The sequence below is a fragment of the Alligator sinensis genome, unplaced genomic scaffold, assembly GCF_000455745.1.
Source record: "Alligator sinensis unplaced genomic scaffold, ASM45574v1 scaffold628_2, whole genome shotgun sequence".
In the NCBI taxonomy this organism is placed as follows: Eukaryota; Metazoa; Chordata; order Crocodylia; family Alligatoridae; genus Alligator; species Alligator sinensis.
Window position 1 is genome coordinate 4,279,644 of NW_005841833.1, and position 21,740 is coordinate 4,301,383.

At 39.2% G+C, this 21,740-nt stretch overlaps 1 protein-coding gene across 1 annotated transcript in view; it reads left to right on the plus strand.

Annotated features, from left to right (window-relative positions):
• The window catches only part of PPP1CC (protein phosphatase 1 catalytic subunit gamma), a 21,663-nt gene extending 5,380 nt beyond the window's left edge, over positions 1 to 16,283 (plus strand). Inside the window, exons 2-7 of the mRNA XM_006015181.3 lie at positions 7,683 to 7,814; positions 9,613 to 9,843; positions 11,776 to 11,880; positions 13,920 to 14,143; positions 14,484 to 14,618; positions 15,059 to 16,283. Coding sequence (XP_006015243.1) covers positions 7,683 to 7,814; positions 9,613 to 9,843; positions 11,776 to 11,880; positions 13,920 to 14,143; positions 14,484 to 14,618; positions 15,059 to 15,148 — 917 coding nt within the window. The 3' untranslated portion in view covers positions 15,149 to 16,283. The remainder of the gene's footprint in view (positions 1 to 7,682; positions 7,815 to 9,612; positions 9,844 to 11,775; positions 11,881 to 13,919; positions 14,144 to 14,483; positions 14,619 to 15,058) is intronic.
• The last annotated feature ends 5,457 nt before the right edge of the window (positions 16,284 to 21,740 follow it).

The following is a 21,740-nucleotide window of genomic DNA, read 5'->3' on the forward strand; positions in this document are numbered from 1 at the left end:
CCATCTGTAACTTGCAGGAACTCTTGTCATATCTGAGAATTTTGGATTAATGGCACAGGATGAGGTGCATGTTGCCACTTATACTAGTCTCTGATGGAAATATTTTACATTCTGCAAAATGCGAACCTTAAAGTTAACTAATGCTATTAAGAGCTTTAGTCTTCTCAAAAAAGACTGAACATAGAATTTTCCTTCACAGAGGCTTATGCACCAAGGAGCAGTTCTTCAGCTCCATCCTGAATTTGCAATGACTTGGTTTACCTTGAGCACTAATTACTTTAATGGTTCAGTGCTTAAACCTTTTGAAAATTACCATTTTTGTGTTTTGATACACTATTGGATGTTAACCTGTCCCTATGAAAAATAAAAGAAATCCATATATTCTGTAAATGCTATACTGGTGTCTCCATGTCAGATGTAATTACTTAATACACCAGAAATAATTACTTAATAAGCTAGTATCAAACGTGTACTGCTGCTGCCAGAACAAGTCAGTTTAAAAGTGTCTTTTTATCTAATCTAATATTGACAGCATCAAGCTTGTATTACATTTGAAATAATATTTTGGGTAGAGTTCTTATAAAAAGATCTCTGTCCAGTGTCCCACCATCCTCTTTGCATCTTACTCCTCCTGAGTGAACCAATTTACTCCCAGCATTAATTATTGTAGGACGTGTCTTCATCACAGGAGTGAACTACTGCTTATTGAACTGGTAGGATAACATTAGTAAATAGCAGTGGTGGAGTGTACCTTCACTATCCATTCTGTCTTCCAGTTGCATTTTTCTTGTATACACATGAACTCTGCAAACATGCTGCACCCTGGATGTTTTGGCAAAAAGTCCTGAAACAGTGCCTTGCAAGAGACTTGTGAAGGTCTTGCAAGAGACCAAGGGGAGTTTGACTCCATCCTGATAAATGCAGCATTTTCCTGCATGTAAGCATCTGCTGGGTTGGACATTACCTGTTAAGTTCATTTGTACCATTGTGATACGGCTTGGGTTCTTTTCTTTCTACCTTGCCTTCATTCACCCTCTGCTGGACTGCTGCAGCACTGCATTCTGATCCGAGTTGACTCTGCATTCATTTCAGAGTATGGGGTATGTGTTTGACTTTTCCACAGTGGTCAAGGCACTCTCTAAAAGAAGCATGCAAACCAAGAAGCCTTAATAGAAGATCTCTTCTTCAGGAGGAGATCCTAAATTTTAAGTGAATATCTGCCCAACAAGATCAGGAACCTGTCGGTACATTTCTTACTGTCAGTGGAATATAATGCAGCAGTAAAAATATTGCTGAAGACCAGATAAAAATAAACATACCTAGAATGAACTAGTTTTTCTTTCAACTGATTTTGTTCTTACCCTGGACTACTGTTAATCCCAGAAGATTTTTTTCTAACCTATAAAGATGATGATTCCAGTCCTTCTGAGAAAATACTAAATTATACTTTTACAATACCATTGAGCCTATATATATAAATTTCTTGGCGTCTGTGTTTGTTCCTTTTAATGGGACTAAGTTGTTTGTAGAATCCATCAGAGAAACCTCAAAGATTAATTTCGATGGACTGTCGTCTGCTTTCTCTGGGTCCCATTTCCTTTACAAATGAGAGCAGACTTGTACAAAAAAGACAGGTAACTGTTCAAACTAAAGGATAGTCTCAACTGCACCTTTTAGTTTTGAAGCCAGGAAGTCCTTTTCCAGCTTCTCAGGACATAGATGAATGCATCCCTCAGCAGTAAATCCAAATAACATAAATTTGGCCTAGGATTCGAGACTACCAAGATAATTGAGCCCATTAGTTGTCCTTTGGACTAAAGAATTCCAATTGTCCTTGGTAGGGATACCTTCAATTTTCCAATTTTTACTACTTTTTTTATATTTGTCAGCTTGCCTGAAATTTTACTATTTTGGTATAAATTTACAGAAAAAATATTTTTAATGCTTATTTATATTAAAGCTGTGTCAACATTTGTTAAGAATAGATTAATGCCATCAGCTACAACTTTTTATTACATGTTTTATTATAAATATTACTGAATGCCTACAGCATTTCAGTCTAAGCCTTTTTATCTCTGTTAATTCAAAGTTTTTAAGATGTGGGATGCACCGTTTTGGTGTAGTAGTGCTTAATAAAACCAACTAATGCAAAGTAAAATCTGTGTCCTTGTTGGAGAAATCATAAATGTGACTCTGCTTGTGTTAATCTTTTATAAACAAAGATTAACTATAATACTTGAAGTGTTAATTTTGCTCCATAGAATTAATTTCGTTCATTTTTCCTGTAAACTTGTTCTTCATTGCTGCTGGATACTTGGCATTTTGGATAGCTTGCTCGTAGCTCAGAAAAGGTCTGGAAAATTGCTATATGGCTGAACAGTTTCACGCACAATAAAACTACTGAGACATACAAAGATTTAACTTTCGTTTACACGCTTCATTACTTGCTTTAAACATTTTAACGGAACACTTGAAATTTAGTGGTAATTCCAGTGATCTCATGTAGTGTCAGTGATAAATGCTAATATTACAGTTGGTGAATAATGTGGAAGCATGTGTTACTTGAACGATAACCTTATTATAGCTCTGACCAAGGAGTTTCCATGCAATTACTATGCAAACAGGAGTTCCATTTCTTCCTATTTTTTCTAAAGTGTCCTGAAAGAAGGGGGGGAAAGAACCTAGATTTTGTTGCTGTTTGAGGGTGTAATTCTGCAGCCTTGTCCACGCTAGAAAAATCAGTGTCTGTCATTAATTGTTACATGGGCATAGTTGACATCCATGTTGCAAGCATTGCTGTAGGCTAGTGGTTCTTAACTTTTTTTTTTAGACTTGAAGCACCCCGTTAGCCTCGCTTGCCCTAGTATAACACTTGGCCCCCTCAGGTGTCGAGCCTTTGGGACTTCAGCCCCGTGGCTTTAGCCAGTTTTCTCTGGCTGTGCCCCCTCAGCCTAGGTCTACTGCCTCAGGCCTTGGCTTCTAGACCCCTGGCCTTGGTCTTGTCCTTTTCAGGCTGCTTGGCCCCCTGGAGTCCCTAACCCAGGCAAGACTGGTCTCTTGCTGCTCGTGTGCCCCTCAGCCCCGTTCCTGCCTCTGACCCTTGCAGGGTTGTATACTGGGTGCTTCTCAGCTGCCTCTGTGGCCTCCATACCACCCCCATAACCACAACCTGGTCCTTTGTTATCAGACTTGAATGCAAGACAAATACAAGTAAACTGCTTCCAAATTAAAGTTCCTTCCTACTCTGGGTCAGTACCATACCACAAACTGTGCTTCATCCCTTAATTTTCTCCTTCAAGTTCTAGCTGATGACTTGGATGCTTGCCAGTGTCTCCTGCAGCCATCTCCCCCAGGAGCTCCTCCTCCTGCAGCCCACAGGACCATTGATCTTGGGCATTGGTCTTAGTGACCCAAAAGCCCCACTCATTCCTTTTAGGTGGCTCCCTGTCTGTACCCAGGGGCTTCTGATTTGATTTTTTTTTTTTTTGGCTAACCTGCCCTTCTCTGCTCCAGTTAGCCAAGCTGCTTGCAGGCTTTACTCCTGCCCTGCCTGGGGGCTGCCCTTTGGCTGCTTATTGTAGTGGAGCTAGCTCCCCACAGCAAGCTTAGCTTTTTCTTTAAAGTAACAGGAGCCTCTGGCTCCATGACATGCCTAATAGTACTAATGTTGTGCAGCACCCTGGGATGCTCTTGAAAGAATCTTGCAGTACCCTGGTTGAGAACCCCTAGTGCAGGGAGTATTCCAGAACGTGAGACTTGTACACGCTACTTGCTCTTGCAAAAGTACGAATTTTCCTAGTGCTGATTGGGTTTCAGAATAGCAAGCAAGCTACTCAAAAACGGTGAAACAATTCACTTTTGTAAAGATTTGAAAATGAAATTTAATTTTTAAAAAATCCCAAAGATGATATACAGCAAACGACTACTGAATCAAGCAAGGAAGAGTGTCTAGGCTATAAAAGCAAGTACCGGTATTGCTGGTAGGTTGCTGTAAAGTCTAAACATGCATTACTGGCTCAATTCTTCTTGGGCTAAAACGATACCTCATTCATTTTACTGTTTTTTGTTTAAGCCATATAAAATCAGATTGGAAAACATTGCACCTAGAGTAAGTGGTGATAAACTTAATTCTAAGCTATAGCACTCTGAGTCATAGATAATAGTGCTAATTTTAGCTTTGATAAGAACTTAGTAGGAAACAAACAGCCCATGCTAATACAGAATTTTTAGAAAGCCTTATCTTTTCTTTTCCTTGACCTTGTCCCAGTCCACTGCTATTCAGGAAATTTATCATCTAAAAATAGACTAAATATGACAGTGTATCAGTTTTCATTAAGTTCATTCAGGCTGTTCTTTGCAACTGATGGCTAAGACTTTGAAATGAGCCTTTAAATTATTCCGAATTCAGATGCCAGGTGGGTCACATGCAGGAAGTGACCTGAGCAGCTGACGCAGCTGACCTAGAATGTATTCTTTATATATTTCATAGTTGGATAGGTAAAAGTCTTACTCTATACAAATGGAGAGGGTGTGTCAAAATGCTTCAACTTCAAGTAGGTGTCAGAGCCTCAAGCAACAATGCTGAGTTGGTTTTGCTTTGCTGAGAGCAAACTACTCTTTGGGAAAGGGTTATTTCCTGTATTACCAAAAATTCATATGTGGTATCAAGGCATCTCATTCTCCTGGGAGGAGTGTACTAAAAATTGCCGGGCCATTTGTTGTGAAGTGAGACCTGCCTGCTGGCTTTATACCCTAGGGAGTGGAGGTTACTACTTTTGGTGTCCCTCTCTGCTTTCTCAAATGCTGAGTGCTGCTCTCCTGTAACCATCTTTGAAAACTAGTAGTTGGGCTCTCTCCAGAACTTGGAATTTAGATTTTTCTTTGTCAGTTGCTGAAACTCCATTTCTCCATGACTGTACTGCAACTTGAGAATTGACTTGTATACATATTCCTTAGTTGTTAATTTTTTTTAGTTCCCTTTTTAACCCAGCTGCAGTAATAACATCTAACTTACTTAAATTAATGCTTCAAAAACTTGGTCTCCATTATGAATATAATCTATTAAGATTAGACATTTCTTTGATCCTGTCTAAATTCTGCCAGTTCTATCAGATTCCCCCAACCAGGGGAGCTGTAATGTAGAAAAGTTTGTGTTAACTTCCACATTCTTGACATCATTCTAGGTAAGCCTGCTGACTATCTAAAAGTGGTAAATTTTTGCCTTATTTCTGTCAGGGCTATAGCTCCCACTGGCTTAAGTATCAGAAAGGCTTTTCTAAACCTCTGTGAAAATAAGGCTATTCGGCTTTAAGGAATTGAAATCCCAGAATTTACTAGACTACTATTTAAGACACAAGGGCAACTATGATGCATACCTTTCTTGTACACAAGTTGAAAGAGATGTGCTTTTTTAGCAGGATCACTCTGGTTATGGCTGTAATTTTATTGCTTGCTTTCAAAGAAGTGAATTGCCAAAAGTGTGAAGGAAAAAAATCAAGAGACCAAAATGCAGGGAAAGCTGGCTTTAGTGGCATTATAAATGTATTTAGGACAGTTGGACTGACTTGGAACCCTAATTGTTCATCTTAAGAAGGGTTGGGGCTGGTCTTGTTTGACTGAACTAGTCCTTTCAATTGCTGAAGGTCTGTGATTGACAACTGAGTGCCTCTAGACTCTGTAGTTAACTTTAGGGTACACAGAATGAGAAAAGCAGAGCTGACAACTCTGAAAATACTGGAAGATAATAGCAGAGATGGAGCATGAAATGAAAGTGGCAGGAAAAGATCTGAGGCTGGGAGATTAGAAGAAAGCAAGGTAGTGAGAAACCCAAATCCAAGAGACTGGTGGAGAGCTAGAAAAAGCATTAGCTTGTTTTTACAGTGGAGAGAAGTTTTGCTCATCTCCCAATCTATGCAGGTATCTAGCCAAATGGCTCAATTTTAGCCTGCTAAAACTCTCAAATCTCCCTGTTTGTGTGAGTAGAGCAGATTCACTCATATTTAATTAAATCCTTGGAGACTGGCAGTTTCAAGACTATGCTTTAAATTAAAAGGAATGCTTTTCAAAGTGAATATGCAATAAAGGACTCCTTATCTGGTTAGTAGCCAGGCAGTTTGGTAGTTTTAGTGTTTTGTCAACATGCTTCATGAAACCCAGTAGTTGTATTCTGGATTACCATTGCATTTGCATATTTGACAAGGAACAAAAAGATGCCTAGTGTTATATATCACTGCTACAAGACTGCAACCCTGCTATCTATCTATAGATATAGATAGCAGGGTTGCAGTCTTGTAGCAGTGATGGTCCAGGAAATATGAAGGGCAAGGATTATGCTGTTGATTGGGGGGGGGGGGGGGGGGGCAGGAGGATGTACTATATATTTGAGAGAAACACTAGACAAGCTGTCGGGCATAAATATACCCTTCTGTGATAGTATTCTAGTCATTTTCCCTGAGCTTGCTGTTGATGTTTATCATTTTCATGCGAGATGAGCAGCCTCTATATCAAACAGATACTTGATTTAGAATCACGCATGCAGGCAGGAACATTAAAGGAGCTCCACTTGATGAATTATTGTGCGTTGTCATTAATGTGAGACTTCAGACAAGGTGACTATTGAAGCAGTCTGCCTAATTCTGTCTTCTGTTTATTGCCCTATAATTTGAAGACTAGTTAACTTCATTTCCACCCAATTACATTAAATATACTATATAAAAAAATTAGAGGTTCCTTGATATTACACACAAGGTTTGTCTTGGATTTCCCTCTCTTTGCATTTTGAAGTCGTCTTGTTTCTGTGAAACATTTGGTAAACTAAAATGGAGGTTTTAATTAATTGGATCTAACTAGTATAGTAACTGTGAAACTTGTTCTTCTGTTCAGCTTGCTTTTTCTTGTTCCTGAATATTTGATGTTAGGCATATTTATTGAAAACGTATACATGAATTGCAGAAGTTTTCGAGGGAGCGGAGGGCATAGATGTTGACGTTTTGACTGCTAGATCAGGTAACCATTCAGCTTTTAGCATCTGAGCCCTTCTTGGGCTGTCTGGGGTCACAATTGAGTCATGTAAGGAATGTCTGTATTAGCAGAATCTTATTTTTCTGGATCTTTGCCCTTCAACTTGATGGATAAAAGTGGTGAAAACTATAGTTTGACAGGGTGCGATCTCAGTAGTGTTAACATCTTGTTCATAATTAAACCCTATGAGTAGGTCTAGACAGTAGTTTAAAGAAGTCTGCTAGCAATGCTGTTCCCATCCTGTGATTAAATGGAGGACTTCACCTTCAAGTGTTTGTTCTCAGGAAATGTGCCTAAGCCTAAATGTTCTATAAAACTTAACTTGAAATGTATGTGGAGCGATGCAACAACACCACACTTCCATCTTGGACACTGCGGGGTTTTCATTTCCGTTTTCTGCAATTGAATAAGTGTACGCTACTTAGATCGTTGAAATTGAGACAATGGAGGGTGGTGGGGACCTGAGGGATGGGATTCATTTAACCTAGAGTACACTGTCTAGCCTTGCCTCCGATACGGAAGTTCCATTTCAGGGTAGCCTTGACCTTGTATGTGTTGCGGGGGGTTCCTTTAAGTTGCTTATCCCTTAATTAAAATGGTGCTCCCAGTTCTTTAATTGTTATTTGATTTGGGTAACTAGTTTATTTTTCTCCTACCAACAGTGAGAGGCTCAAAACCAGGTAAAAACGTCCAGCTTCAAGAGAATGAAATCAGAGGACTGTGCTTGAAATCCAGAGAAATATTCCTCAGTCAGCCTATTCTATTAGAACTTGAAGCACCACTTAAAATTTGTGGTAAGTATGGTCTTGGCCTGCAACATGGCTTTCTAAGAGTTTTGCTTTGGAAATTCCCTTGATGCACAAATATTTAAGTAATCTATCAATTGATTAATGTATAGTAAAGCTAAGATGCAACATCTGCTTATAGTTAATCAACCTGAGTAAATAGATATAGTGCATAGAAAATAAACCAGGTTTTGCAGAGCTGGGGCTGTCAGGTTCTGTGCCCTGGGGCCAGAGCCAGAAGGGCAAAGGGGGCAGGGGCTGCCAAGTGACAGGGGGCAAGAGGGAGGGGTCATACTGCTTGACTTGCTTGCTGCTTGTGTCCCTGCTCTTTGCCCCCTGCTACTGTTTGCCTGCAAGAGGGACTAATTTTAAATGACCCTCCAATAATCAGATGTTAGGCATGAAAAATTATAACACATTTATAATTTCCTGTGTTTAAAATCCGAGCATGCAAGTGTTGTAAATTCAGAGTAGCCTTGGATTTGGGTCAGAACAGTATCTGGACATGTCTTGGCTAAAGTAGTCTTTAACTATAATTGGGTAAAACTTCAAATGAAGTAAAATGGAACCTTTCCCATAGTAAATACACAATTTGATACCCAATTTAGTAACTTGAGGCACAGAGCTATAAACTGTCAACTTTATATATAAAAACAAACAAATGGTGGATCTCAACCTGTGGTTCACGGGCTGCATGCAGCCCAATCAGCACGCTGCTGTTGCTCAGCGTTTTAAAAAACAAAACATTTTCTGCAGGTGTGGCCCGCTGTGGCGCACAGATTGAGAACCACTGATATACAGAGATGTGAGTTTTCCAGAAATTTTTCCAATGCCCTAAGTAGAGTGTCTTCTGATTTAGCATGTTTATTTGAATTATATTTAGTAAACAAAACTTAAAGTACCCCCATGTTAATTTTGTCCCAGTAGCAGTAGGTATTTGAACTGATATGTTTGATTAGGAAAAAAATTAAATACAGCACACTTAATGCAATGTAAATGTTGTATTCAAACAAATTCAAAGCTTTATGTGGAAAGAAGTTATTTTTATTGGAATACTTGTAAAAATGTAAAGACGATACACAATGGCATGTATTTCCCTTATGTTGTTTGTGTTAAATTGAAGAAAAAAAAAACAAAGGCACTACAAACTGACACTAACTTTAGCACGTCCAAAGTTCTGTGCATGATTTGCCATGCTTTGGCTTTGATTTGACCTGTGCAGCCAATTAAGCGAATTCATAACTTATTTTTTGGTTTGGATTATTATGTGAATGTATTTACCCTCCTGTTTACAAATCAATAAAACATATGTATGTATTCTTTCTCTCGCTTCCTAGGGATAATCACCTGAAAAACATTAATTACAACTTTGAAACTGCCAAGCTTGCCTAATATTGTATTGGTATCCATTCATTGTTACAAATGAACTTTATGAAACAATGAATTTTTAGAAATGGAAAATTTCCCAGGGAAAAATTAAGCCCTGGAAAATGTTCCGTTTTGGAAAAATTTCTGCCCCACATCTCTGCTGTTTATAAGTAAATACGCATGAATTTCTAAATAGCAGGGTGTTTAGTCATTGCCAGAATTTCTTGCTGAGTTTAGCTGTTTAATTTTTAAAATAGTAAAACTTTTTAAATTCGATATCACAGTTGAGCCAATTTAACTTCTAAGTAGGTAACATATCTTAGCATAAATTTTGGTTCTATTTCATACTTGACCTGTTGTCACTGAAATATTTCTCTAGTATCTTTTTGGATACTAGAGAAAAATCTAATTAATGTACCATTTATGAATGTCTTTTTAGGTGATATCCATGGACAATACTATGACTTACTTCGACTCTTTGAATATGGAGGCTTCCCACCAGAAAGCAACTATCTATTCCTTGGTGACTACGTTGATAGAGGAAAACAGTCTTTAGAAACAATCTGTCTCTTACTGGCATACAAAATCAAATACCCAGAGAACTTCTTCCTTCTTAGAGGGAACCATGAATGTGCCAGCATTAATAGAATTTATGGGTTTTATGATGAATGTAAGTAACACTTCTTTAGTGGTGGCAGGGAGATCTGGATCATTATGCACTTAATTGAACTATTTACAAAAACTTTCTTCTAGTCTCTGTTAGATGGGGCTATAAACTAACTTAAATACTATTGCATAGTTTAGGTGGCCTATTGACTTATTTTAGCAGGTGATGTATGTCTCTTCAGCGATCCTGTATCATCATCAAAATAGAAGGCAGTGTGCATAATGAGTAATATAATGTTCCTATTTGCTCATTGTTCTAATTTAAGTTCCTATTGCTCCACACTGTCAAAGTTCAGCTAGTAAGCCTATCTGGTGAACACTGTTCAAAGGTGAATTACAGGGCAAAATTTCTGTATACTATCAAGATTTTGATATACATGTACTGTAAATTCTCTGGAGAATGAGCTGTTCTTTATCTTGAGTATTTTGCATGGCACTTACCAGACAATAAATACAAGACTCTAATTGTCAGACTTTTAAAGTTTTATATAAGTACTTTATCCTTGCTTGCTCTCTTCTGGAGCAAGCACCTAAATAACAATATGGCACAAAACTGTAATGTGAACTAATTTTTTTGCACTTCATAGATTTAGTGTGAGAACCAGTCTCTCTCTTTCTCCCTCTTTGGGAGAGACAGAACATCTGCTTAGGTTACAGCGTTGACATGTTTCGTGTCTTGCAGAGATCTTGCCAAGAGCTTCCAACAAAAGGCAGTGAGGTCCTGCATATCTTTTCCAAAAAAAAAACCAACTTAGAAGCTATCTCTGAATCCCTTAAAAGAACAATAAATGGCAAAAGCAGTTTTTGTGTCTGACTTGTTTCACTTTTAAACAAGTCGAAGTAAAACCAGGTTTTCACCTTTCCTGGTAAACACAATGTTGCTGAGGAATTGCTTTTAAACTGGGGGGGGGGTTAAATTAATGGTGGTATATAATCAGTGCTTGCTATGTGGCTTGGGATCTGAGAGTAGAGACAAGCTAAACTTTACCTGAAGCAATTGGCATACCTGTGATGCTGTAGCAATTAACACTGTTAACTTAACACTGCTCAGATGATTCTGGATTTGTTTATGGCATTTATTAAATACCTTGGATTTTTTTTAAAAATTAAATTTAAATTTTCTGCTGTCTGGCTTCATTTGGGTACAACAGGGAGGAGGGACATCGGGGAAAGCTAGTTGCAAATTCCTGATTCTGTGGCTAGTTTTGTTGTCCACAGTCTCAGCTGAGTTTAGGGCAGCCTCAGTGCTACCAGCTAGAAATGGCCTTGAGAACAGCTCTTTAGTTGAGTACCGCCAGGATGCAGCATACTAGTTGACTTCACATGGCTGAATGCCTGTTGAGAAGCTAGGCAGACAAGGTTCCTTGGGTGAATTTGATATCTTTTATTAGACCAACCCAAATGGTTGGAGAATAGTTATTAAGCAAGCTTTCGGGTTCAAAAACCCTTCGTCAGGCTCAGGAAGCTGCAGCGTTTTTGAACCCGAAAGCTTGCTTAATAACTATTCTCCAACCATTTGGGTTGGTCTAATAAAAGATATCAAATTCACCCAAGGAACCTTGTCTGCCTATATCCTTAGACCAACACAGCTACAACCTAAACCCCTGCAACATGTTGAGAAGCTATGAGCATTGGAAGGAGTAGAATTGGCCAGAGAATTTGGCTTTTAAAAGTGACTTTTCTATACACGTGGGAACTTCCACTGCAACAGAAGGCCACTTAAAAGCACTTTTGCTTGTCTAGACAGAGAATTTCCAGTATCTTTTAATGAGTAACAATGTAGCAGTATGTCTGAAGCAAATTGTATGCCAGCTTTATTCTGGACTGGTTATGTAGTTTGGCAAATTTAGAACAACAGTAGTATTGTACAATAAGCAATTTCCTTCACATTATAAAAGCATATTAACTTATTTTTTTCCATTAAATGTCTTTGTAGGTAAGAGAAGATATAACATCAAGCTGTGGAAAACCTTTACAGACTGTTTTAACTGTTTACCAATTGCAGCCATTGTGGATGAAAAAATATTCTGCTGTCATGGAGGTATGTGTTGCTTCCTACTTCATGAACACATGACTGCTAATTCTTTGGCACAAGGCATGGTAGTTCAGTGTCTGATATACATTTTCACATTGTTGGAAAGTCTGTTTCCCAACAATGAGGATGAAACCAAATGAAGTTCTGAAACACTTATACCTCTGCCTTAGTTCATCAGTAGGTGGAGATTAAGCTGTATATTGAGAGGTAAGTTTTGTAAACCAACCCTCCATGGTTTATCCTGCAACAGTTTACTTCTTAACTGCACAATACCCAATTTAGCAGGCAGTTCGATATCACTTGAGACACTATCTGCTCTTCCTTCTCTATGAAAATGAATATTCTATAGCATCTTTTTTTCTCAAATCTGTTTATGCAGACGCTTCAAAAGATGGCTCTGGTCTTACTGGGATATGCCATCACATACTTGTTTCTACATGTCAAACCACTTTTTAGTCTTGGAAAGCTGTTTAGCTGCTGCTTTTAAAGACGCTTGTTCATGCATCAAATACCTCAAGTGCTGTGGTGCTCCAGCTGTTTTAAGTTGCATGCCCCTTTTTAAGTTCATTAGTGGGGTAGCCTGGGATTTGTTAAGAACTATATTTCTCAAATTACTAAAACCACAGCAATATAATAGTTGTTTACTTCCCTTTTTTCTTTTTTCCTCCATTTGTATTTCCTAGTTTCCATTCTTTTTTTTCCATGCCTTCTTGCACACTCTTAAAACTTAGTGTAGCCCTATATGAGAAATACTGCATAGTGTATAAAATAGCCTTTCACAGTAGTGAAATATGTATTGTAGTTTCCACCTATTTCAGCTTCTGTAAGTATGTACAGCTCTTCAGTGAAAAATAACTTTAAATATTGTTTAGTGTTACACTAGCCTGGTATCTCCCTTGTAGCATTCAGTCTTAATATGCCTGTACTTTTTGAGACAAATAGCTATTTTTAGTACTAAATATCCTTTAGTATGCATCTTGAAGGCTGTCCCCTGTTCATAAATACTAAAACAATTAGAATATTGTAGGGCTGCACAGTGTAGAATTTTTTTTCATTCTGGTGCCTAAGTTGGTATACTTTCACACCTGTTTCTGCCAAATCTTAAAACTGCTAATGTAGATCTTTATCAGGCTTTTAAAAGAACTTGAGGTAAAAATCTGTTAGAATCACCAGAAAGCAATTAAAGATATTCACTTGTGGTGGATTGGCCTGTACAATAGACTGTTTCTTTGCTATGTTGGAGGGTACTTGCAGTATACGTTTCTATATGCATTCTTCATATCTTATTGAAAGCAATTACAACTTAAAATTTACAAAATCTGAAAACATTACATTTTTCATGTTAGAAAATAGTTTAACGTTGCGTTGTTTGCTAGATAGTCTTTTGCTCATGGTTTTGTTTGGCAGCTGCCTTAGGATAATAACTGGACTTGTTCAAAACACATACAAGATGAGAGTATAGGTTGTTCTAACTTTTCTTCACCTGAGCTGATTTGTATGGGACCAGTGAGGTGGACTTCATGACATGGATGGTGTCTCTTAGAGGCTGAGGCTGGGCTCAATGCTTATAGTAGTAGCTGCCAATCTCCTGCACCTTGTAGTACATTGCTTGGGTCTCCCATGGCACCAAGTCTCTTCATGTAGTACATCATTTGTTATAAAAGTTGACCTCTGAAGTTGGGTGGCTTTTCCCCCCTGATTACTTCTCTGTATAGAAAAGTATATAGTGTATTACTCAGCTTTTGATATGGACTTGTAGATTCAATGCATTAAATGTTGTTTAAATGTTTTAAGGGATAAGATTAGGCCTCAACATCCTTTATGTATTTAATTCCAATTTTATTTTAAATCGGATTATTTTTTAAAAGGAAACTTGTAATTATAAAAATCAGTTGGGTTTACCAAATCTAAGAGTCCTGAAATCAACATGAGATGTGGGTGGGTCAGTTGGTTGTTTCGATCTAAGTGAACTAACCTGTATTTTAATACTGTGGAACGATTTGGGTAAAATGCTAAACAGACTGTACATTTTACAACACCATCAGGCTTATCACCAGACCTTCAATCAATGGAACAGATTCGACGAATTATGCGCCCCACTGATGTACCAGACCAGGGTCTTCTTTGTGACCTGTTGTGGTCGGACCCTGACAAAGATGTCTTGGGATGGGGTGAAAATGACAGAGGAGTGTCCTTCACTTTTGGTGCTGAAGTGGTTGCAAAGTTTCTCCATAAACATGATTTGGATCTTATATGTCGAGCTCACCAGGTATTTTAATTTTATAAGTACAGATCATGGCCCTGTTCCTCCAATGGCATCCACTAGTACAGATCCTTGGATCCTGCATGATTCCATGAACTTAAGTGTTAGTGGATTTCACTCTTGGATTGGCCCTTGTATTTGTTTCTAATTCTGTTTTGATCTGGTAGTTTGGAACTGCTGTTGCTTAAGCTTAGGCTCTTCCACAACTGGCTGTGCTAGGGAGCCACAATTAAACTCTAGCTGAGCGATATGTGGACTGACCTGGATGCTTGCCATTTGAAAAACATTGTTTTGTAGTTGTGTGGCTAGGAATTCTCTGCTCTAATACTGTTTTTCCCTGCTGAAGGTGGTTGAAGATGGATATGAGTTTTTTGCAAAAAGGCAACTGGTAACTCTATTTTCTGCCCCAAACTACTGTGGAGAATTTGACAATGCGGGTGCCATGATGAGTGTGGATGAAACTCTAATGTGCTCTTTTCAGGTACAGTATACTAACAGTTTACGCTCCTGTCAATTTTACTTTTAACATTGAGTGAGCTCTTATTTCAAATGGATATTTGCAAATCCAGCGAAATGAAGAGATTGTCCAAATCTTTCACAGATTTTCTTTTAAGAACATTAATGATGCTGTCTGTACTGGCATAAAGTAGAGAGAACTTAACCTTCCCACCTTGAATTAGATTGCCCAAACAAACAGTGTTGTCTGTTTCCTGCCTCTTGCTGGCATGAGATCCCTGATCGCCTGCTCTAGTATTGACTTAGCTGTGGGTGGGGAGGGAAGTGCACTGGCTCTTGGCATGGATCATGCTTAGGGGTTGACTGATCTGTCATGGTCACCTGTGTAAAGCTTTTTAGTAGCAACTGAGTTTCATTTGCAAAATGTCACTCTATTATAGCAAATGACTGAATTGTCTTTTTCAGATTTTGAAACCAGCAGAGAAAAAGAAGCCTAATGCTAGCAGACCTGTAACGCCACCAAGGGGTATGATCACAAAACAAGCGAAGAAATAGTAAATTTGGACCTGCCTAGATGGGACTTGTATTATAGTATATAACCTTCATTTTTAAAACTGTAATGTGTACTGTTCAGCTTGCTCAAAATAGATAACGTGTTTGTGGTTTTCATTTTGATTTAATGAATGGCATTTGCTGGTTGTAACAGCAAGTGAAAGACTTTTTTTGTTCCCTCCCAAGAAAAGAGTTTTAAAAACTTACCTTATGTTGGTGTTACAGCTGTACACTCCACAGCATCTTATCCTGTCATTATGGGTAATTGTACAACTGACTTTTGAACCTGTACAATGAGTAGTGTAAATGCTTGTTTTCTTCTTTAGGATCTAAAGAGGGCACTAGTGTGCTGTGAGACTAGACATTTGTTACTGTCAGAAATTGCATACTGTTTATACAAACCACTGTGAACTTTTTTTTACGTTAAAAATTGTTTTAAAGGGATTGCTTTTCTTTTAATGTCTTGTCATGTTCAAGTTAGTTTTATTGCTGTCAACTCTAGAAATAACCCTCAACCTTGCCAGCATCACTGGTATGATGTATATTTAATTAAAGCACACATCCCCTCCCGTATACTTTAAATGACAATTAAAGCCATTATTTTAAATGTTCGTGTCTCTTTCCTGAAGCCAAAGTTTCTGTTTAAAAAGCTATATTCCCACAACCCATAAAAATGAGTTGGCAGGGCTTTTCGTTTCTTGCCTTCCTCTTGGAGATGAAAGGAGTTTTGACTTAAATAGCAAGTAGTAATGCTGTGCTCTTTGTGCTATTAATGGTAACGGTAAATAACGTTTTGTACGATTTCCATATATTCTATTGAGTGGACCTTTTTACAATTGCATCAGTCCCGTGGAAGGCCATTCCAGAAGGCTGTAACTTACGGAAACCATTCTAAATCTACCTGAGAGCGATCTGCGTAATTTTTTTGACCTAAAGACTTGCTTCTGCAAAGAAGCTTAGACAATAGCTTGATGAGCCAACCAAACCCAGGAGTTAATTGTCTTCACCAGTTTATACAAATCTCTCACAGTATCTTTGTTTTTTAAAAAACAAAACTGTTAATCTTTTTTGAACAGATGACAGTGTACAATACCATGTAGTAAAAATAATTCACTTATTAAATGAAGAAATTGTTAAATCTTCTCAGTGTCAGTTTATCAGCACTTACACACTACAGTTGTTAGAAGACTTCATGTAAATTAGACCAATATTTTGACATGGAAACCTACAAATTCTTGTCTAAGCTACTTGAAGTATGTTGTCTTCACGTGGATCCATTATGGTTGCCTCTTCAAATGAGCAAATTCCAATTAAACATGAAGTGGAAGGGGGCTGTGGTGCCAGACTAGCTTTTATACAATGTTGGGGGGCCTAAAGGAATCTACCAAGTAAGTCTCTACTTCCTGTGACTGTTCCAAGTTCCTGCCTTTCACAGCTCTGAGTAGGATGACTACAGCACAACACTCAAGGCCAAATCTTCCTCATCTGGAGTGGAATGAGGAAAGAGCACCATTCTTACGATTTTCCTGTCTTGAACTGTGGCTTTGTTTGTCCATTCAGACTCGATGATGAAATTCTGCCCCACGTTGTATGCTTTGCAACTTAAAATTTGGCCTCACGTTTTGAGTACTATTGTTTTTTTTTCACTTTATGGCAATATGATTTGTAATCTGGACTTGTATTAAAAGGCAGCCTTTATGTCTAAAGCTTTGACTGAGAACTGTAGGTTCTAGCTATGCAAAGTGCTATTGAAATTCCTCACAGCTGCTACATTATTTTTGCAAGGCATGTACACACCACAGTTAAAAAGCTGGCTCCACTGGGAGGCAATTCGTAAGGTAAAATGCTGGCTGTAGAACAACTTGCTGTTTTTTACCCTGAAACAGATGCTAGTCGGGGTGGAATGTAATGTACATACCTTAACACACATTTTGTAAGGTGGGTTTTGAAGTGCAACAACATTTCTTGTCTGATAGTGTGAAAGCTGGCCTGTTCTTTACTGTGGTGGTGAACTTGAAGTGATATCTAAGTCTGCTCCTTGAGCTTTGTAACTTGTGGAACAGGTATCTATGACTCAATGTTAGTTTAATAGTGTAATGCTCAAGGGGATTAGGTGGTCTCATCTAGCCTGCCTGCATACATTCAGGACATAGTATTGAGCCAAGTGTTTTTTTTTTTTTGACTAAAGTGTATCTTCCTGGAAAGCATTCTGCTGGACTTTGAAGACTTCAGGAGATGGACATGGCATTGCTTCTCTTTGTGATTTGTTCCAGTAGCTCATCGCCTGCACTGTGGAAAATATATCTGCCTTCAGCTCCCAGCCACTGGTGTTTCTTATGCATTTCTGTGCTAGGTGAGAGTCCTTTGCTTAGCCAGAATCTTCACCCAGCAAAGGTTCTTAAATCAGGCCACTTGTTCTTCTGATAAACTAACTTGATGGAGCTTTAAGTCTCATAGTAAGGTACTCTTCTTCCCCACAACCCTCCAAATCGTCATATGACTTTTCTCTACAGCTTTTCCACATTCTTTCTGAAATGCTGACTCCAGAACTAGCTGCAATTTTTCTGTATTGCCATGTACAGAAATTAAATTGGCTTCCTACTCATATGTATCACTTATTTTTACTTCTAAATATTGTATTATGCTTTTTTTTTAACCACAGCATTTTATTGACAACTCTGATTTCCCCCCACTCAACTTTTGCCTTTTTGATAGATTCATAACTTTTTTTGCATGTGGCTGTCTTAGAACAGTTTGTTTCAAATGATTCTTACCTTACCAATTGGCCCAGATTTACTGGATATGAGTGCCTTCCAAGTGGCCCAGACTTACTCAATACGAGTGCCTTCCAGATTCATCACTCAGCTGGTGTCTGGCTGATTAATCTGTGATTTTACTTGCAGCTTATTGCATATACTGGGGAACTTTGGTTCATTCGTTATACCAGTGCTTTGTTGTCCTAGACCTAAAGCTACCAAGCCTTTGTTCTGGGCAACTGCCTTTTGTACTTACTAGAATAAAAGGCAATACAGAACAACAGTTGCTTATCCCATGCCTATTGTATGTATGCACCCATGGAGTATCTTTTCTCCTAGTATACTACCAGTTATTGCCCTATAGGTGGGGAACATTTGCAGCCATGGCTAAGAGTGGTGTTTTTATACAGTACCAAAATTTGTGCCGGGTGCTAGGTATCCGAGTGGAATGCTTCTTCCCTGCCCTCCAGAAATAGGGGTTTTCTTATCAACTGTGCTTCCCTCTTTTGGAGCTGAAAGGCTCTTTACTGGCTTGCTTATCTACTATGTTGCACAAGGAAACATTTTTCTTTAAAAGAATGTCTGTCTGCAGCAGATTTGGGTTGTGTTCCCCTAAGCCAGAGCTGCATGCATTTCAGTATAGGTAAGAGTGAAGACTTGGGGTAAACGTCCCAGCAGACCACTTGTATTTAAACCTTGGACGTCTGTTTTCTACTCCTCTCACTACTGCCCACCTGAGTTAGAGCTATCCTCTATTAGCAGCTACAGACAAATATTTTTATGGGTCTCGTGAAAACTGCCTTGCTCTTCCCACTGTAATGTGGACCTGTGGGCCAGATGAGTGGCCAGGGCTGGTCCGTGGGCTGGACTGCCCCCCCCCTGCAACTGCACCAGGATCAGGCCCCAAGTGCCCTTGCCTTAGCTGGGTCCCATACTGGGAGCAGGCCCTGCCCAACAGCGCTTGGGGTGGGGGGCATGCTACCTGGCCCATCCCAATCTAGGCCTTTTTCTGTAATGGCTCTCTAGAACTAGGCAGCTGGCTTGAGTTGAGTGGTCAGACAGTCTACAATCTCACAAAATGGCAACAAAGGAAAAGTCCGTGAGACGCTTGTTTTTATGGAGAGAGGTATTGCTGCTCCTTGTGGGAAGGGTTCCTGATACCTGACAGAGGAAGTTTTAAAATAGCAAAAGTGGGTTATGCTGCTGACCAGACTGAGGAATCATTTCTCCCAAACTTTTAGCTGGAAGAGCAAGTAGATTCTGCAGCAGTACAATCTGACCCATTTCAAATATCAGTAATTAATTGAATCTGAAAAAAAATCTTAAAATTCTTTCTTTAAAAATGTGTGTTGAGTTGATTAACAGTGAGGCTAAATGCTGAAGCTAACTGCCCTTATGCTTAAAGTTAATATGAACATCGTGCTCCCTGGGCTTCCTTTGTTGTGGGACAATTATGATTTTTTTGAGATCCTGAAGCCGTCTTAACTTCTGCATTTGTGGTTAGTGACACCTTGTAGCACCTTTTTTAAACGTACAGATGCCACTTTCCAGACATCATATAGTACATGCTTTTTGTTACCTTCAGGCCCATTGTGTGATTCACTTTAGTTTTAGATGCCCCTGAAACTTGCCTTGCAAGGTTATTAGAAGGGAGAGTGGCACAATCGCATCAATGTAGCCGTTATCCACTAGCGTGGCAATTTTTTTATAATAATTTCCAAAGATTGTTCAAAAGTGCTGCTTACTTTCTACACGTGTGTATACATGTGTGTGAAACCATTGCTCTGCCCCTTACTGACAGTTGGTAACAGTCTGTCAGGTTTGTGTTGTCAGTTCCTGATTTTAAAACTCATGTTATTTGTGAACTGTCTTCACTTCCTTTGGTGGCTTGTCAAAGCCAGAGTCGGACACCTCCTAGGATACCGAAAAAGACAGGTTTCCCTTGTTTCATTTTTTTATCAACTCCTGAGTAATTAAGCAACAAAACAAGCCTGTTAAGTGTGCAGCCTGTATTTAATATTTTTTGTTGAATGTTTTCTAAATTAGTGGTGCACTCAACAGTACAGCCCAAGCCCCATACATAAACTCTCAATATCTATGTAGCCTCTTCTAAGGAAGTCAAAAAGGGTGTTGGTTTTTTGGATTTTTTTTATATGGCATCCTTTCTGCTTGATACGATTTTGAACCCAGTGTTTTCAGTGCTGCATTTACTGTTCCTTTCTCTTGCAGTACTATTGCTTGCCCCAAAGCTAAGAAATGTGGTATCTTGCACTCTAAACAGGAGAACAAAGCTGACTGGCTTGGTTTCAAATGTATTTGGTATTACCATTTGCTGTGTCCTTGGGCTTCCTGAAAGTACAAATGGATAAAAAGAAGCAACACTTTGTCAGGTACTGGAACAGTAGAACTGTAAATAGATCTCATGGCAGGTTCCTGTGTTTAGACACTTGCAGCAGTCTCACCAGTAAGTGAGAGGGGCATTCCCCTCCAGGTATCTAAGAACCTGCTCATTTCTACCTCGTCCATCACTTTGTATATGGCTTTGCACTAGCAGATTTTAGGTGTTTTTTGCAAAGGGGATGAATATAATTTATTCCCGCTTTTCAACTGAAAAAGAGGGCTAGAGAGGTGAAGCAAGTTGCCCAACATGGCAGTGACAGATCCAGAATCTTCCGAGTCCTCTGACTACCCTCCCTTTTGTGTTAGCCAAATAGCCTCAAATTAGGTTTAAGAATAACAATTCATGCCTTGTGAAAGACTGTTGAGCAGGGCTTTGGGCTGTGGTTTTGGGTAACGATCCACAGTATGGAGCCTACATCAAGATTTCACTCTAGAGAGCACCTCCTCGATGCAGCACCTGTCCCTGCCCTTCCTTATTTTCCATCATCCCAGCTTTCACTAGCCTGTTGATAATCACCATGGTCTTAGGCTGTAGGTTCATAAACAAATTGGAAACTTGTCTGTAGAACTTCATGCATCTTGGGGATGACCTCTGTCTCTTCCTGAGCACTATTAACCAAGTACTTCTCTTTCTAGGCGTGCTTCCAAGTATCTGTGTGTTAAAGGCCTTGTTTGGGTTGGGAATTGATTCTGATACGGCAGAGGAGACTAACGGGCCCTGGCTGTGAAGGATGGATGCAAGATGCTCTCAGAGGAGGAATGACACGTACTGTGCTTGCTCTAAACACCATCTCTTCTTTGAGGCAGATAATCATGGATTCCTTTGCTACCACCTCAAATGCCATGCCTGCCTAGGTCAAGGTTGCCATCCTGCAGATCATGATACTAGGTTAATATTATCCAAGGATTTGCTTGAGGTAAAAGGAGCCTGGAAGAAATGTTCTCTGTCATTGGGGCCATACCGCTGGGAGACAGTACGCTGATTGTCACTTGGGTTACTGTCAATACAGCCGAGCACAGAGGTCTGGCTGTAGTTGCTATGGGAAGTTCACAGCACCTCAGAAGTGTCGGGGCTTTCTCTGATTAAATTAACTAATTCCTTATTACATGGCTGACCCTAGATTAAATTTATTTTGTGCTACAGTGTGCATGCCTGACTTAAATGGACTTTACAGATACTCGATCCTCTTTCATCTCCAGCTTCTGTGATTAAGTGTGCAACAATCCTGGCTGTGGTCTGGTTTCATCACGTTCATGTGTCCTGGAGTAAAAAGGGGAAGGAGGGAGGGAGGTACTGTTTGGTTTTAGCGAGACTTGAAAATACTTCAGATTCCTTCCGGCCAAGGACATCATAGAAAGTTATGCCTTAATGTCTTGTGTAACAAGACCTTGTCTGTCTGTCTTTGAAGGGAAAAGCCCCCCCCCCCCCCCCAAAACAA